This window comes from Triticum urartu, chromosome 3, assembly GCF_003073215.2.
Source record: "Triticum urartu cultivar G1812 chromosome 3, Tu2.1, whole genome shotgun sequence".
In the NCBI taxonomy this organism is placed as follows: domain Eukaryota; kingdom Viridiplantae; phylum Streptophyta; class Magnoliopsida; order Poales; family Poaceae; genus Triticum; species Triticum urartu.
In genome coordinates this window covers 631,080,630-631,100,157 of record NC_053024.1, presented here as the reverse complement: position 1 = coordinate 631,100,157, position 19,528 = coordinate 631,080,630, and the positions used below count along the sequence as shown (strand labels likewise).

At 45.9% G+C, this 19,528-nt stretch overlaps 1 protein-coding gene across 1 annotated transcript; it reads right to left on the bottom strand.

Annotated features, from left to right (window-relative positions):
* Window positions 1-18,309: 18,309 nt before the first annotated feature.
* Window positions 18,310-19,240, bottom strand: LOC125548913 (putative CCR4-associated factor 1 homolog 4). The gene has a single exon (XM_048712436.1). The coding sequence runs from the start codon at window positions 19,042-19,044 to the stop codon at window positions 18,631-18,633; it is 414 nt and encodes a 137-aa protein (XP_048568393.1). The 5' UTR covers window positions 19,045-19,240; the 3' UTR covers window positions 18,310-18,630.
* Window positions 19,241-19,528: the final 288 nt, after the last annotated feature.

Below are 19,528 nucleotides of genomic sequence, written 5' to 3'. Positions count from 1 at the left end.
AGTCACTTTACTCGTACCGTAATGCATGATCCCGTGACCAGACACTTGGTCACTTTGAGCTCAATATGATGATGCATTACCGAGTGGGTCCAGCGATACCTCTCCGTCATACGGAGTGACAAATCCCAGTCTTGATTCATGTCAACCCAACAGACACTTTCGGAGATACCCGTAGTCTACCTTTATAGTCACCCAGTTACGTTGTGACATTTGGTATACCCAAAGCACTCCTACGGTATCCGGGAGTTACACGATCTCATGGTCTAAGGAAAAGATACTTTGACATTGGAAAACTCTAGCAAACGAACTATACGATCTTGTGCTATGTTTAGGATTGGGTCTTGTCCATCACATCATTCTCCTAATGATGTGATATCGTTATCAATGACATCCAATGTCCATAGTCAGGAAACCATGACTATCTGTTGATCAACGAGCTAGTCAACTAGAGGCTTACTAGGGACATGTTGGTGTCTGTTATTCACACATGTATTACGATTTCTGGATAACACAATTATAGCATGAATAAAGACAATTATCATGAACAAGGAAATATAATAATAATGCTTTTATTATTGCCTCTAGGGCATATTTCCAACAGTCTCCCACTTGCACTAGAGTCAATAATCTAGTTACATTGTGATGAATCGAACACCCATGGAATTCTGGTGTTGATCATGTTTTGCTCTAGGGAGAGGTTTAGTCAACGGATCCGCTACATTTAGGTCCGTATGTACTTTACAAATTTCTATGTCTCCATCTTGAACATTTTCACGAATGGAGTTGAAGCGACGCTTGATGTGTCTTGTCTTCTTGTGAAACCTGGGCTCCTTGGCAAGAGCAATAGCTCCAGTGTTGTCACAGAAGAGCTTGATCGGCCCCGACACATTGGGTATGACTCCTAGGTCGGTGATGAACTCCTTCACCCATATTGCTTCATGTGCTGCCTCCGAGGCTGCCATGTACTCCGCTTCACATGTAGATCCCGCCACGACGCTTTGCTTGCAACTGCACCAGCTTACTGCCCCACCATTCAAAATATACACGTATCCGGTTTGTGACTTAGAGTCATCCAGATCTGTGTCGAAGCTAGCGTCGACGTAACCCTTTACGACGAGCTCTTCGTCACCTCCATAAACGAGAAACATTTCCTTAGTCCTTTTCAGGTACTTCAGGATATTCTTGACCGCTGTCCAGTGTTCCTTGCCGGGATTACTTTGGTACCTTCCTACCAAACTTACGGCAAGGTTTACATCAGGTCTGGTACACAGCATGACATACATAATAGACCCTATGGCCGAGGCATAGGGGATGACACTCATCTCTTCTATATCTTCTGTCGTGGTCGGACATTGAGCTGAACTCAATTTCACACCCTGTAATACAGGTAAGAACCCCTTCTTAGAATGATCCATATTGAACTTCTTCAATATCTTATCAAGGTATGTGCTTTGTGAAAGACCTATGAGGCGTTTCGATCTATCTCTATAGATCTTGATGCCTAATATATAAGCAGCTTCTCCAAGGTCCTTCATTGAAAAACTCTTATTCAAGTAGGCCTTGATGCTGTCCAAGAGTTCTATATCATTTCCCATCAATAGTATGTCATCTACATATAATATGAGAAATGCTACAGAGCTCCCACTCACTTTCTTGTAAACGCAGGCTTCTCCATAAGTCTGCGTGAACCCAAACGCTTTGATCATCTCATCAAAGCGAATGTTCCAACTCCGAGATGCTTGCACCAGCCCATAAATCGAGCGTTGGAGCTTGCACACCTTGTCAGCATTCTTAGGATCGACAAAACCTTCCGGCTGCATCATATACAATTCTTCCTTAAGGAAACCATTAAGGAATGCCGTTTTGACGTCCATTTGCCATATCTCATAACCATAGAATGCGGCAATCGCTAACATGATTCGGACGGACTTCAGCTTCGCTACCGGTGAGAAAGTCTCATCGTAGTCAACCCCTTGAACTTGTCGATAACCCTTAGCGACAAGCCGAGCTTTATAGATGGTCACATTACCATCCGCGTCTGTCTTCTTCTTAAAGATCCATTTATTTTCTATGGCTCGCCGTTCAACGGGTAAGTCAGTCAAAGTCCATACTTCGTTTTCATACATGGATCCTATCTCGGATTTCATGGCTTCTAGCCATTTGTCGGAATCCGGGCCCGCCATCGCTTCTTCATAGTTCGAAGGTTCACCGTTGTCTAACAACATGATTTCCAAGACAGGGTTGCCGTACCACTCTGGTGAGGAACGTGTCCTTGTGGACCTTCGAATTTCAGTAGGAGCTTGATCAGAAGTATCTTGATCATTATCATTAACTTCCTCTCTAGTCGGTGCAGGCACCTCAGGAACATTTTCTTGAGTTGCGCCATTTACCGGTTCAAGAGGTAATACTTCATCAAGCTCTACTTTCCTCCCACTTATTTCTTTCGAGAGAAACTCTTTCTCTAGAAAGGACCCATTCTTGGCAACAAAGATCTTGCCTTCGGATCTGAGGTAGAAGGTGTACCCAACAGTTTCTTTTGGGTATCCTATGAAGACGCATTTTTCCGATTTGGGTTCGAGCTTTTCAGGTTGAAGTTTCTTGACATAAGCATCGCATCCCCAAACTTTCAGAAACGACAACTTAGGTTTCTTACCAAACCATAATTCAAACGGTGTCGTCTCAACGGATTTCGACGGAGCCCTATTTAAAGTGAATGCGGCAGTCTCTAAAGCATAGCCCCAAAAAGATAGCGGTAAATCAGTAAGAGACATCATAGACCGCACCATATCCAATAGAGTGCGATTACGACGTTCGGACACACCGTTACGCTGAGGTGTTCCAGGCGGCGTGAGTTGTGAAACTATTCCACATTTTCTTAAGTGTGTGCCAAACTCGTGACTCAAGTATTCTCCTCCACGATCTGATCGTAGAAAGTTGATTTTCCTGTCACGTTGATTTTCAACCTCACTCTGAAATTCCTTGAACTTTTCAAAGGTTTCAGACTTGTGTTTCATTAAGTAGATATACCCATATCTACTTAAATCATCAGTGAGCGTGAGAACATAACGATAGCCACCGCGAGCCTCAACACTCATTGGACCGCACACATCAATATGTATGATTTCCAATAAGTCGGTTGCTCGCTCCATGGTTCCTGAGAACGGAGTCTTGGTCATCTTACCCATGAGGCATGGTTCGCATGTGTCAAATGATTCATAATCAAGAGACTCTAAAAGTCCATCTGCATGGAGCTTCTTCATGCGTTTGACACCTATGTGACCAAGGCGGCAGTGCCACAAGTATGTGGTACTATCATTATCAACTTTACTCCTTCTGGTACTCACACTATGAATATGTGTAGCAATACGCTCGAGATTCATTAAGAATAAACCATTCACCATAGGAGCATGACCATAAAACATATCTCTCATATAAATGGAACAACCATTATTCTCAGATTTAAATGAGTAGCCATCTCGAATTAAACGAGATCCCGATACAATGTTCATGCTCAAAGCTGGCACTAAATAACAGTTATTGAGGTTTAAAACTAATCCCGTAGGTAAATGTAGAGGCAGTGTGCCGACGGCGATCACATCAACCTTGGAACCATTCCCGACACGCATCGTCACCTCGTCCTTCGCCAGTCTCCGTTTATTCCGCAGCTCCTGCTGTGAGTTACAAATATGAGCAACGGCACCGGTATCAAATACCCAGGAGTCACTACGAGTACTGGTAAGGTACACATCAATTACATGTATATCAAATATACCTTTGGTGTTGCCGGCCTTCTTGTCCGCTAAGTATTTAGGGCAGTTCCGCTTCTAGTGACCCTTCCCTTTGCAATAAAAGCACTCAGTCTCGGGCTTGGGTCCATTCTTTGGCTTCTTCCCGGCAGCTTGCTTACCGGGCACGGCAACCTCCTTGCCGTCCTTCTTGAAGTTCTTTTTACCCTTGCCTTTCATGAACTTAGTGGTTTTATTGACCATCAACACTTGATGTTCCTTCTTGACTTCTACCTCCGCTGATTTCAGCATTGAGAACAACTCAGGAATGGTCTTTTGCATCCCCTGCATGTTGAAATTCATCACAAAGCTCTTGTAGCTTGGTGGAAGCGACTGGAGGATTCTGTCAATGACCGCATCATCCGGGAGATTAACTCCCAGCTGAGACAAGCGGTTATGTAACCCAGACATAGTGAGTATGTGCTCACTGATAGAACTATTTTCCTCCATCTTACAACTGAAGAACTTATCGGAGATTTCATATCTCTCGATCCGGGCATGAGCTTGAAAAACCATTTTCAGCTCTTCGAACATCTCGTATGCTCCATGTCTCTCAAAACGTTTTTGGAGCCCCGGCTCTAAGCTGTAAAGCATGCCGCACTGAACGAGGGAGTAGTCATCAGCACGTGTCTGCCAAGCGTTCATAACGTCTTGGTTCTGTGGGACGGGAGCTTCACCTAGCGGTGCTTGTAGGACATAATCTTTCTTGGCAGCTATGAGGATGATCCTCAGGTTCCGGACCCAGTCCGTATAGTTGCTGCCATCGTCTTTCAGCTTGGTTTTCTCTAGGAACGCGTTGAAGTTGAGGACTACGTTGGCCATTTGATCTACAAGACATATTGCAAAGATTTTAGACTAAGTTCATGATAATTAAGTTCATCTAATCAAATTATTAATGAACTCCCACTTAGATTAGACATCCCTCTAGTCATCTAAGTATTACATGATCCGAGTCAACTAGGCCGTGTCCGATCATCACGTGAGACGGACTAGCCAACGTCGGTGAACATCTTCATGTTGATCTTATCTTCTATACGACTCATGCTCGACCTTTCGGTCTACTGTGTTCCGAGGCCATGTCTATACACATGCTAGGCTTGTCAAGTTAACCCTAAGTGTTTTGCATGTGTAAAACTGTCTTACACCCGTTGTATGTGAACGTAAGGATCCATCACACCCGATCATCACGGCGTGCTTAGAAACGACGAACTTTAGCAACGGTGCACAGTTAGGAGAGAACACTTCTTGATATTGTTATGAGGTATCATCTTATTTACTACCGTCGTTCTAAGTAAACACGATGCAAAAACATGATAAACATCATATGCAATCAAGTAATAAACGTGACATGATATGGCCAATATCACATAGCTCCTTTGATCTCCATCTTGGGGCTCCATGATCATCTTGTCACTGGCTTGACACCATGATCTCCATCATCATGATCTCCATCATCGTGTCTCCATGAAGTTGCTCGCCAACTATTACTTCTACTACTATGGCTAACGCGTTTAGTAATAAAGTAAAGTAATTTACATGGCATCTCTCGATGACACGCAGGTCATATAAAAGAATAAAGACAACTCCTATGGCTCCTGCCGGTTGTCATACTCATCGACATGCAAGTCGTGATCCCTATTACAATAGCATGAACATCTCATACATCACATATAGATCATTCATCATTCATCACAACTTTGGCCATATCATATCACAAACCACTTGCTGCAAAAACAAGTTAGACGTCCTCTAATTGTTGTTGCAAGTTTTACGTGGCTGATTTAGGGTTCTAGCAAGAACGTCTTCTTACCTACGTTAAAGCCACAACGTGATTTGTCAACTTCTATTTACCCTTCATAAGGACCCTGTTCATCGAATCCGCTCCAACTAAAGTGGGAGAGACAGACACCCGCCAGCCACCTTATGCAACTAGTGCATGTTAGTCGGTGGAACCGGTCTCACGTAAGCGTACGTGTAAGGTTGGTCCGGGCCGCTTCATCCCACAATACCGCTGAAGCAAGAAAAGACTAGTAACGGCAAGAAAGTTGACAAATCTACGCCCACAACTAATTGTGTTCTACTCGCGCAAGAAGAACTACGCATAGACCTAGCTCATGATGCCACTGTTGGGGAACGTTGCAGAAAACAAAAAATTTCCTACTCGTTTCACCAAGATCATCTAGGAGTTCATCTAGCAATGAGTCATCGGATGCATCTACATACCTTTGTAGATGGCGCACGGAAGCGTTCAAAAGAACGGTGATGATGTAGTCGTACTCGACGTGATCCAAATCACCGATGACCAAGCGCCGAACGGACGGCACCTCCGCGTTCAACACACGTACGGGAGGGGAGACGTCTCCTCCTTCTTGATCCAGCAAGGGGGAAGGAGAGGTTGATGAAGATCCAGCAGCACGACGGCGTGGTGGTGGATACAGGGCGTCACAGAAGCAGGGCTTCGCCAAGACTACGAGGGAGAGACGTAACGGGGGGGATGGAGGCGCCAGGGGCTGGTCTGAAATCCCTCCTCTCCCCCCACTATATATAGGGGTGCCATGGGGGGGCGCCGGCCCTAGTAGATGAGATCTACTAGGGGGGGCGGCGGCCAAGGGGAGGATTCCCTCCCCCCCAAGGCACCTAGGGGTGCCTTCCACCACATGGACTCTTCCATGGTGGAACCCTAGGCGCATGGGCCTATAGGGCTGGCGCCCCAGCCCACTATGGGCTGGGTTCCATCCTATTTCAGCCCATGGGGCCCTCCGGGATAGGTGGCCCCACCCGGTGGACCCCCGGGACCCTTCCGGTGGTCCCGGTACAATACCGATAACCCCGAAACTTGTCCCGATGCCCGAAACAGCACTTCCTATATATAATTCTTTACCTCCGGACCATTCCAGAACTCCTCGTGACATCCAGGATCTCATCCGGGACTCCGAACAACATTCGGGTTTCTGCATATACATATCTTCACAACCCTAGCGCCACCGAACCTTAAGTGTGTAGACCCTACGGGTTCGGGAGACAAGCAGACATGACCGAGACGACTCTCCAGTCAATAACCAACAGCGGGATCTGGATACCCATGTTGGCTCCCACATGCTCCACGATGATCTCATTGGATGAACCACGATGTCGAGGATTCAATCAACCCCGTACGCAATTCCCTTTGTCAATCGATATGTTACTTGCCCGAGATTCGATCGTCGGCATCCCAATACCTCGTTCAATGTCGTTACCGGCAAGTCACTTTACTCGTACCGTAATGCATGATCCCGTGACCAGACACTTGGTCACTTTGAGCTCAATATGATGATGCATTACCGAGTGGGCCCAGCGATACCTCTCCGTCATACGGAGTGACAAATCCCAGTCTTGATTCATGTCAACCCAACAGACACTTTCGGAGATACCCGTAGTCTACCTTTATAGTCACCCAGTTACGTTGTGACGTTTGGTATACCCAAAGCACTCCTACAGTATCCGGGAGTTACACGATCTCATGGTCTAAGGAAAAGATACTTTGACATTGGAAAACTCTAGCAAACGAACTATACGATCTTGTGCTATGTTTAGGATTGGGTCTTGTCCATCACATCATTCTCCTAATGATGTGATCTCGTTATCAATGACATCCAATGTCCATAGTCAGGAAACCATGACTATCTGTTGATCAACGAGCTAGTCAACTAGAGGCTTACTAGGGAAATGTTGGTGTCTGTTATTCACACATGTATTACGATTTCCGGATAACACAATTATAGCATGAATAAAGACAATTATCATGAACAAGGAAATATAATAATAATGCTTTTATTATTGCCTCTAGGGCATATTTCCAACAAGAATCTCTCTTATAAAGAGGTCCAACTCCCTCTAAACTAGCAATGTGGGACTAAACTTTAGTTCCACCTCTTGCCTTGCACAAATGGGCTGTGTGGGCCTCTAGGATTTATTAGGAATTTCTGAAACTGCTATTGGGCTAGGCCCAAAATAGACCAAATTCCAGCAATCCCCCAGCAGATCCCAGAGGCACACAAAATTTGCCTTTGGTTCCAAAACACTGTTTTATATACCGGTACTGCAGTGGAGACTGTTGAGTTGAACTTCCACCTAGAACTCTATGCTACACTAGTAAACAACTTGAACAGTGGACAGGGCCTTGAACTGCAAGTTTTCTATGAATCTAACTTCACATAAAGCCTTGACCGATACGTGGCTACCGTGGGTCTTCCCCGCGGGTGGAGCTTATGCGTCATACTCCGAGACCTTTCATGAGTTTACTAGAGAGAACCCTACTCTCATAGATTGTGACGTTTAACAATCAGACTTATATAGGTGTGTTCTTCAAAAGATGTTCTGCAGGACAACATCTCTTCTTAAATGAACCACTTAGAACACATTAAGATATAAATCAAATTGCCATGCAGTTTTAGGAGAGTATTGCATCTTCATGGAGTGGTATTGTTAATAGTGAGGATACTCTCCTCTCAGTTGATCAACAACTTGTCTTCCACATCTAATTCACGGGATTTCCGATCACAAAAATAGGTTACCACTGTGAACAACTCATATTGTGGGTCTCATACCATCTTCCTCGATGCATTATCTATCACATTACATGATAGACCCTTAGTAAAAGGATCTGCCAGATTTTAGATGTTTGGATATAATCTAATGCAATAACTCCGGAGTTTTTCATTTTCCTAACAGACTTTAACCTTCTCTGAACGTGTCTTGATGACTTCATGCTATCCTTTGAGCTGCTCACTTTCGTGATCACAGTTTGATTATCGCGGTTCATAAGGATACCCGGTACAAGTTTCTCAACAACCGGCAAGTCATTCAAGAGCCGGCGAAGGCAATCTGCTTCGACCGTAGTTGTATCTAGTGTTGTGAGTTTTGCTTCCATTGTTGACCTCGTTAAGATGGTCTGCTTGGAAGACTTCCAAAAAACAGCGCCACCTCCATGAGTGAATACATATCCGCTCGTGGCCTTTATCTCATCAGCATCTGAGATCCAGTTTGAGTCACTATACCCTTCAAACACTTTTGGGTGCCCAGTGTAGTGAATTCCATAATTAGCAATGCCTTTCAAATAACGCAAAAATTTTCTAGAGCTTTCCAATGCACATCTCCTGGTTTTGAGACAAACCGACTTAGTTTGCTAACAGCAAAAGAGATGTCAGGTCTTGTAGCACTGGCTAAGTACATAAGTGACCCAATAATCTGAGAATATTTCAATTGATCTCTAGCAATTCTTCGATTCTTTTGAAGTAGCACGCTAGCATCATATGGTGTTGGAGAAGGCTTGCAGTCACTATAGCGAAAGCGACTCAAGATCTTTTTCACATAGTGAGATTGAAGCAATGTAATCCCACCGTCATCGTCTCTCAACAACTTGATGTTCAGAATGACATCAGCCACTCCTAAATCCTTCATCTCAAAACGATGAGATAGGAAATCCTTGACCTCCTTAATAACATTCATATTTGTTCTGAAAATCAGTATGTCATCAATATACAAGCAAAGGATAACTCCCTCACCCCCACCATGGCGATAGTACACACATTTGTTAGCTTCGTTTACAACAAAGTCTGCAGCTGTTAAACTTCTTTCAAACTTCTCATGCCACTATTTAGGTGCTTGCTTGAGTCCATACAAAGACTTGAACAACTTGCACACTTTTCCTTCCTGACCATCTAGTACAAACCCATCTGATTGTTTCATATAAATTTCCTCGTCCAACTCTCCATTTAGGAAAGCAGTCTTAACATCCATTTGATGAACGAGAAGTCCATGCGAGGCAGCTAGTGAAAGTAGAACTCAAATAGTGGTCAGTCGAGCCACAGGTGAGTAAGTATCAAAGAAGTCTTCACCTTCCTTTTGGGTATAACACTTAGCCACGAGCCGAGCCTTGTACTTTTCAATAGTACCATCAGGCCTAAGCTTCTTCTTGAATATCCATTTACATCCTATAGGTTTGCACCCATAAGGACGATCAGTTATCTCCCAAGTTTCATTCGTCAAGATGGAATCCACCTCGCTACGAACCGCTTCCTTCCAGTAGTCAGCATCTTCAAATGCATAGGCCTCTGAAATAGAACTGGGAGTGTCATCTATGAGGTACACAAGAAAATCATTACCAAAGGACTTTGCATTCCTCTGTCTCTTGCTCCTAGTAGGAACTTCATTGTTCTCCTTCACAGGACTTTCAAAGTGTTCCATCGAAATGACAAGTTCGGTAATTGTAACTGGTTCCTGGTTCGATGAACTAGGCATCTCCTGATTAGATGAGGTAGCCATATCCTTCATGGGAAAAATATCTTCAAATAAAGTCGCATCATTCGACTCCATGATCGTACCGACATGCATGTCAGGTACCTCAGATTTTACAACCAAGAATCTATAGCCAATGCTATGAAAAGCATATCCCAGAACAACACAATCCACAGTCTTTGGTCCAAGTTTCCGCTTCTTTGGAATTGGAACATTGACTTTCGCCAAACAACCCCATGTTCGCAGATAAGAGTTTTAACCTTTTCTTCTCCCATTCCTCGAATGGAGTTATCTCTTTGTTCTTTGTGGGGACTCGGTTTAGGACATGACATGCTGTCAATATCGCCTCCTCCCACCATGCCTTGGAGAGACCCGATGTGTCTAACATGACGTTAACCAAATCTGTTAGAGTATGATTCTTTCTTTCGGCCACCCCATTTGACTTAGATGAGTAGGGAGGCGTCCTCTCATGGATTATACCATGTTCCGCACAAAAAGCATCAAATTCATTGGAAAAATACTCTCCACCATGGTCGGACCTAAGCCTCTTGATTTTTCGATCAAGTTGGTTTTCCACTTCAGCTTTATAGATCTTGAAAAAGTTCAAAGCCTCATCCTTAGATTTCAGAAGATACACACGGCAGTATCTAGTGAAGTCATCAATTAACGTCATGAAATATTTATTTTCACCTTTTGTCAAAACACCATTCATTTCATATAGATCTGAATGTATGAGCTTTAGTGGTGCAAGATTTCTCGTTTCCGCAGTTGTGTGAGACTTGCGAGGTTGCTTAGCTCGCACACAAACTTGACACTTAGATCCCTTGACAGTGGTGAAATTAGGGATTAAGTTCAACTTCGCTAGTCACGACATGCAACCAAAATTAACATGACAGAGACGTAAATGCCACACATTGGATTCACTATTGTTGCAAATATGATTAAGAACTTCATTGCAAACGTCTGATAAGGATAAATGAAACAGGCCTCCTGACTCATAGCCTTTACCAACAAAGGTTCCATACTTGGATATTACAAATTTATTCGACTCAAAGACAAGCTTGTAGCCATCTCTATACAGAAGAGATCCGCTAACAAGATTTTTATTGACGGAGGGGACATAATGCACGTTCTTCAGCCGCACGATCTTCCCCGAAGTAAACTTCAGATCGACCGTGCCAACACCACGAACAGAAGCACTTGAACCATTGCCCATCAGCACGGTTGAAGTCCCCGCGGTCTGATAAGACGAAAACATGGAAATATCACCGCATACATGCACATTAGCACCCGTGTCAATCAACCAATCAGGAGAATGACATACTGAAAGAATAGTGGGAAATATACCATACCCATCATCCTTCATGTCAGTGTCTCCAATGACAACATTAGCGGTCTTGCCGCCTTTCCCAGGGTGACGCTTGTCATAGCGATTAGGGCAACTAGGAGCCCAATGATCAGGATCTCCACACACATGACAAGCACCTTTCTTCTTGTCATTCTTCTACTTGAAGTTCGTGTGCTGCACAGCCTTGTTCTTCCCATCAAACTTTGCTTTATCATCAAACTTGCCCTTATTCTTGAACCTGTGGGGCTGGAAGTTCTTCTTCTGCACCAGATTGGCACTAGATCCTTCCTCAATACCTCGAGCACGTGTATCCTTTCCTCTCGCCTTTTCTTCCACATCAAGAGTGCCAATGAGATCCGGAACGGAAAACTCCTGCCTCTTATGCTTCAGTAAGGTAGCAAAGTTCCTCCACGAAGGAGGAAGCTTAGTGATGATACCTCCGGCAACAAACTTGTTCGGTAGCATACAACTGAAGTGCTCAAGTTCTCTAGCAAATGACTGTATCTCATGAGCTTGCTCAACCACGGAGCGCTCTTCAGTCATTCTGTAATCATAGAATTGCTCCATGATGTACAACTCAGTGCCAGCATCCGAGACCCCAAACTTGGCCTCGAGTGCATCACACATATCTTTTCCATTATCAATTAACGCATAAACATCAACTATGTTCTCACCAAGAACACTCAAGAGAGCAGCCTTAAACAGAATATCCATTTTCTGAAAAGCTTGTGCCTGTTGAGCATCAAGCTCTCCTTCAGGTTTGCCGAGAGTGGCGTCATAGCAACTCATGGTTTGAAACCATAAGACCGCTCTCACGCGCCACCTCTTATAGTGGATACCCTCAAACATAGGAGGTCTCATGGAAGCGGCAAAACCACTCGGGGTAAATTGCCTATAATAAGGTTTTTGGATTTTTGGAAATATGAGCAATTTACCGAATGATTTTATTGACAGAAATACTAGATAAAGCACGACTAGTATAGCAGTGATAAAATGAGTCATGTGTTCTGACAGAGAGAAGGTAAATAATATTTGCATATATGAACTATAGCCTAGCATATCTAGAGCAGGCAGTAGAGGTAGTCGCATATATGGAGTAGAACCTAACACATGTAGGACAAGTGCTAGTACGAGAAACTGTGGCATGACATCTGACAGAAAGAAGAAGAACACATACATGACAGCAACAACTGCAATACTGGACTTGGGGTCGGTGTCCTCGCCAGCCATGTCGTCGAGGAGGTTGTCGACGTCGGGGAAGTAGTCGTCGTCGGGGAAGTAGTCGTCGGAGTCCGGGGCGTCCGTGACGAAGAAGTCAGTAGTCGCGCTGAGCGCTCACCAAAAACCTTATCACCATTCTCCCGTACAAGCCTCAAAGAGGTACGGTTTCGGAGGCCTACTGTCCCGACTCGCGGTGCACGCCGCAAGCCGGGATGAGGAAGACAGCAACAACTTAGAGATTGGAACCGGTGGCGAGAGAAAGGAGAAGTTCTGGTGCGTCTCTCTGAGATGAGCGACCTTCCTTTTATAGGCGCAAGAGAAGAAGGCGAGAGGGCATCGACGGAAGGTGAAATGAAGAGACGAAGATGAAGCGAACAGCCGGCAGCTGAAGGGCTGCACCGTTCGCATTCAAACTCAACTATGTATACCCGTAGTGCGTGGCAAAAACTTAGACATCGGCTCGTTCCCGCAACGACGCGGCGCGGCGGAGGAGGAGCGCGCGTGGATGTCCCTCCTGTTCTCATGCTCATACAAGTGGGGAAAGAACCTCCCTTGTAAAGAGGTCCAACTCCCTCTAAACTAGCAATGTGGGACTAAAATTTAGTTTTCCACCTCTTGCCTTACATAAATGAGCTGCGCGGGCCTCTAGGATTTATTAGGAATTTCTGAAACTGCTATTGAGCTAAGCTCAAAATAGACAAAATTCCAGCAGCTTGCATCATGGGGTAGTTGACGCTGAGAGGGTCATCATTGTAAGTGAAGGTGGCCACACGGTCCTAGCACCCAACTTCAAAATACAATCGGGTAGAACGAAGGAGGACGATCTTCTTCAAGTACGTTTGTGAATTTGGATATGTTTGGTGGGCGCTTCATAAAATTTGCACTTGGTTTACCCCAGTATCTCACCTCACAAAGGCCAGTAGTAAGGTACGCACCCAAAAAGCTTAAGATACATCTCACTCGCTTCGAAAAAGGGCTGCGACTCTTGTCTAATCATACATTGATATAGATGATTGATCAGGGGTTGGAAGTTGGCCCATTTATATGTCCCGAGCATGGAACTTAGGGCCAGTTTTTTGGACGATTCTATCATAATCGCCCCCCTCCTCAGCTTCTTTCAGAATCATCACTCGATATATTTTTTACAATCCTAACTAATTAGACCTTAACTAGATATGGAATGGCGATTCTAAGAGAAGTTGATGAGGAGGGCGATTCTGAAAGAATCGCCGAAAAGAACTTGCCCTTACTTGGATATCACACCTAGCTCATGTACATTGGACGACCAGTCATGCATGCAGGAGGCCGGTAGGCTTCCTTTTTGTTTATTGTATCCTTGTGCATCGAAAGAAGATGGGTGCATGCTCTAGTTTTTTTTCAAAAGGAAGTTGAAACCTATGGCCTCTGCATTAAAAAGATACACACAGCTATTTTATTAAATTATTCAATAAATGTCTGACAAAAACATACATGAAATAATTTGAAGCCACCACGCTACACCTATGAAATCGACAATGTGAAAAATCATGCCATCACACAACAACACCCTACTAGCTGATTGGGGGTCATCACGAACCGCACGCATGGAATATCGGGAGCACACATTCTGTCCAACAGACCCTCAGCGCACACCGCCACCGAGCTGTCGACCCATCTTTAGGGCAGAGATTCGCATGATCCTTGACATGTCAGTCGTTGATGCCAACTCGGTGCCAAACAACACCACCACCTTGTGCTCGTCCATCATCAAGCGTCCGTCGCCAAGACCATGCCGCGCCATGCCACCGAGACCTGTCGTTGTCGACGCAGTAGATGCCACACCGCTCCACCTCCTTAAACACCACCATCTGCCACTAGTCCCAAAAGCCAGGTCCAACTCGTGAAGTCTCCCAAGGGGGCAACGACGCTAGGTGCCGCCAGCGTCCAAACCCGAACAAAAAAAAGGTTTCCCTTGGAGCGATTTGGGTGGGGTCATGAACTGTGTTGCCAATGCCATCAGCAAGGTTAGATGCCCGCGACGCCACCATTGATGGCTCGACCGCCGCCAGAGTATTTCGAAATTTCCACTCACCCACCTTGATCCGGACTTATTTGTCCACCTAGCACTCCACATGCGAACCGCTCCGCCGCAAGGAGCCAGGCCCTAGATGCCCATAACCAAAGGACCTGGATCTGGATATCTAGATCCATGGCCTCAAGACACCTAGAGCAAAGCCACAAGGACGCCCCGGCAGCTGCCGAGCCCGCCTTTTATCTAAGGGAAGTGTTTGTAAAGCTAGACGCCTACACTAGTAGAAAAAGGGTCAAATGTTCAGCTCATTAGTCCTGGTTTGTATTTGAGCCGGCACTAATGTGACCAATAGTGCCGGTTCTAACGGCTAGGCGGGCGACGCTCATTAGTACCGGTTCGTGGTGAACCTTTAGTACCGGTTCGTGGCACAAACCGGTAGTAAAGAGGTGGTGGCCTTTAGTACGGGTTGGTGGCTCCAACCAGTACTAAAGACCCCCCCCCCCCTTAGTACGGGTTGGTGGCTCCAACCGGTACTAAAGGTGGTGGCCTTTAGTACGGGTTGGTGGCTCCAACTGGTACTAAAGACCCCCCCCTTTAGTACCGGTTGAAGCCACCAATCGGTACTAAAGGTGGTGCGCTGCCACCCGCAGTGCACAAAGTTTAGTCCCACCTCGCTAGTTGAGAGGAGCTCGCACCCGGTTTATAAGCCCCGCCGCGGCTACCGTGTCGAGCTCCTCTCTAAGCAGGCCTTTGTGGGCCTATTGCAAGTCTTCTGCCCTGTGGGGCCTACTGGGCCGTACGGGCCTGCATCCTGGCCCAACTAGAGGTTGGGTTTCTAGTCGTATGCAGGCCGTGCCGGCCCAGTAGGCGGGTTGTTTTTGCTTTATTTCAAAAAATATAAAAAAATCCACCAACCGGGACTAAAGGTCCCCAAGACCACGGCGCGCCTCGTGCCACGTGGTGGGCCTTTGGTCCCAGTTCGTGCTGAACCAGGACTAAAGGGGGCTAAAGGTCCTTACGAACCGGTACTAAAAGCCGTTTTTCTACTAGTGCTAGTCTTTTTTTGCAAAAAGAAAATCAGGTGAATAAGAGAGAGAAAGAAAAGTCTTTTGTACTCTATATATTTTACCTCCGCACTTGTAGAACAAGGCAACATCTGAATGAGAGAGAAAAAGAAAAGTGCCTCATGGCAACATCCTTACATGTACCTTAACATTGTTCATCAAATAAACATAGCAAGTTAACATACTAAAATTTCTTTTGATCTATAAATTTAGCACTGTCACTTTCAGTGTATTCCATCTTACAACCCCTTGTCACTTGAACACATATATAAAATTGACCATCTCTTAGAGAATGAAGCATAATTCTGATTTACTCGTCATCACAAATTATGTAACTGGAAAGTTAATGAGGAAAAATGATTTATTTTTTTGTATAGCAAGAGAACCCCGACGCCACAGAGTTAGTTGAAAAGGAGGTTAAAAGCCTCCTCCCCGAGAAAAGTTTAGGGTTCCCCTGCTTCTCGCTGGCGCCGCCGCTGGTCCGCCTCGTCTCCGATGGCCTTAGGCCATGGCGTCGCGGTGGATCTCGTTCCTTGCCGGCGGGAGGGCTCTGTTTTAAGTTGTTCCTTCGTGTTTTATTAGTGTTTGTGTCTTGTTCAGGAAGATGAGACCGCAGTGGCTTTCTGAAGATGGACTAAGGTTCTCCCCGTCTAGCCCCCGTCCCGATGGTGTGTCTAGCATCGTCAGTGGACGTGTGGAGGTGTGTCTCTCGCGGATCTGTCGTTGGTGGATTTGCTTGGATCTGGTCATAGTTCGTCCACGTTCATGTGTCTTCGGGTTAGATCCTTCCGATCTACGCTACTCTTCATCGGCAGCGGTTGCTGTTCTGCTACACTGGTCCTATGGGGCCTTAGCACGACGACTTCCCGACTGTCTACTACAACAAGTTTTGCTCGGCTCCGGCAAAGGAGGGGCGATGACGGCGACGCGCCTTCGGCTCGCTTCAGTGCTTGTAGTCGTCGCTAGGTGGTCTACGGATCTGGATGTAATTTTTATTATTCTGGTATTCGTTGTACTGTCATGATTGAAGATGAATAGATTGAAAGTTTTCTCGCTAAAAAAGAAAAGAAAAGAAGGTTAAAAATCCTTACATAGTGCAGAAAAAAAAGAGATATTGGCATCTCACAAAAACACCAAGCATTCCCTTCTCTCGAGACACGGTTTCCTCATTGGTCATACTCAACCTATTTGGAGAACTGGTGGACTGGTCCATATTTGGATAGCACACTAGGCAGGTTAGCGGTTGGTTTGTGTTTTATTTTAAGGTTTGGTTTATGTTGTGTAGAACTTGGTTATCTTAATATGATATGTGCATGCGACTCATATGGTTATTACACTACACCCTGGCTCACACAGATTTAACTTATTTGGTTACCACAGCACAGCTCATGCACATTTGATTGTCTGATACATCATCTATGTACTAACATGGGGCAATGGGAACATAACATACTAGACATACATAAACTGCACACACCACATCGTCCCCGTTAGGGAGTTGCTTACATGCTTGCTGTGCCGCCTGTGAAGCCCTCTTAACATGCGTTTCAGTCCGACTGGAACATGAAGGTCGACGAGGTTGCCCTGGCAGACGCGCACGAACACTTTGTTGCACTCCTCACTGGGCGCCACGAGCATAGCCCATGGAGTTCCTAGCAAATGAACATGAGCAACATCAGACCAGGGATTGGCACGGTGCCCTTCTCCACAGCCATGCGTTCTGCTTCAGTCTCCCGGGGCAGCGCTAGCACTAGCTCCTACTCTGCTGATCTTCTACAGCACCAACTCAGCGGAAAAAAAAAACTCAGCGACGGTGTCAGTGCTCTTTTTGCCGGGAGTGTGCTCATTTAGGCCTTGTACAATGCTAGGTATTTAGGGAGGTGCTTAGAAAAATAAACTGAATTTTTCTGAAGTACCAGTGCCTATTTTTAAAGAAGAGACACCTAATTAAGCGTCTACCCTGTATAAATAAACACCGGTGCTTGAGAAAAACATGATTTATTTCTCTAAGCACCCCTTTAAACACCTTGCATTGTACAAGGCCTTAGAACACTGCATTACTTGTAGTGACCGTTGGACGGGTCATCGGCGTACCTGAAGATGGCCACGTGGTCGTTGCAATCATCTTGTTTCATACATGTAAATCTTAGAAAGGTAATAGGGGGCCACGGGTGGTGACCAGCTTCTTCAAGGAGATATGGGTGTGTTTGGATTGTGGCCAAAGTGCATCCTATCAAAATTTTGATCATGACCCAAAATTGATCTTTATTTAGATGGTTGCCAATTTTTGACATGCCAATGAATTCTAGCCAACTCTAGTTTATTTTTCTTGTCAATGTTGATCAAATCATGGGCAACTAAAATCTTAACCAAATTTTTGGCTAGCCAATGCTTTGATGGGGCAATTTGGGCACAAACCAAACACACCCTATATCTTGGGGGGGGGGGGGGGGGCGACAAAATTTATGCTTGGTTTACTCCAATACCTCAGTTCTCAAAGACCAAGGTACACACCCAAAAAATTTCGGTTAAAATACATCCCACTTGCTTCCAAAGAAGGCTCGGCAACGCTGTCATCACAAATGGTTGGTCAAGGCTGAAAATCGGCCCATTTATATGCCCTGAGCATCCAGCTTATTTGAACATCACAGCATTCGAATTCTTGACCAACATTGCTCGTGTCTGATATTCTGATCGACCGTCGAAGAACTAATTAATGCTGCAGGCCCTGAAGCAGACCTCGGAACCTCTCCGCGTTGCTGTCGAAGCGCAAATCCTAAAGGCCAGAAGCGCGCGCACGCCGGCGGCGCCTGCGAGGTGAGGGCTCCCCCATGGCGGATGGATGCGCAGGCTAGCGGCGATGCGGTACAGCCCCACCGGCATGCCCGGGCAGCCGGCCGCCATCATGGCAACGTCGTAGACCAGTCAGGCCGAGGTAATACTGCATGCCGCCCACGAACCGGCCACGTCGTGCGGCCGCGGGGCGCCGCCCGTGACGATTTTGAGCAGGTATGCTACGTGGTAGGCACCGGCGTAGGTGATCCACGACAGCGGCCGCCCGTGTCCGGCGCCGATGAGGCCGGAGCCCATGAGCAGCGCGCCGAGCATGTCGAGGTCGACGCCGCGGTCGGCAAGGTAGTCGAGGGCCTTTTGATCGTGCGGGTCGGCGAGGCGGCAGAAGTCGCGGAGGTTGAACTCCCAGCCGACCTGCTGGCCTTGGTGGTCGCAGACGGCGATGCCGACCTGGAGCGGCTTGAGGAGCGCGTACTGCTGCGCCACCGTCATGCTGTTGAGGTCCTCGCCGGCGGCGTGGACGAGTCCAAGCCTCGTTGCATTCATCTTGTTTCATACATGCAAATCTTAGAAAGGTAATAGGGGGTCACATGTGATGACCAGCTTCTTCGAGGAGATATATCTTGGGCCGGGGCTGGACAAAATTTACGCTTGGTTTACTCCAATATTTCAGTTCTCAAATACCAAGGTACACACCCAAAAAGATTTTGGTTAAAATACATCCCACTTGCTTTAGAAGAAGGCTCGCAACGCTCTTATCAGTTATCACAAATGATTGATCAAGGCTGGAAATCGGCCCATTTATATGTCCTGAGCATGCAGCTTATTTGGATATCACAGCCTAGCTCATGCAGATTTGGATGACCAGTCATGAAGAATGCAACATGGGGACGATGGGCACCAATTCATAGAACACATACTGCACCTGTCAACTCTCAGTACGTGGTTGGTTGGCATGTGTATGTTGGTATGATGATAACAAATGCTGGTAGGTTTCCTTTTTTTTTTATTATATTCTAAGGACCGCCAG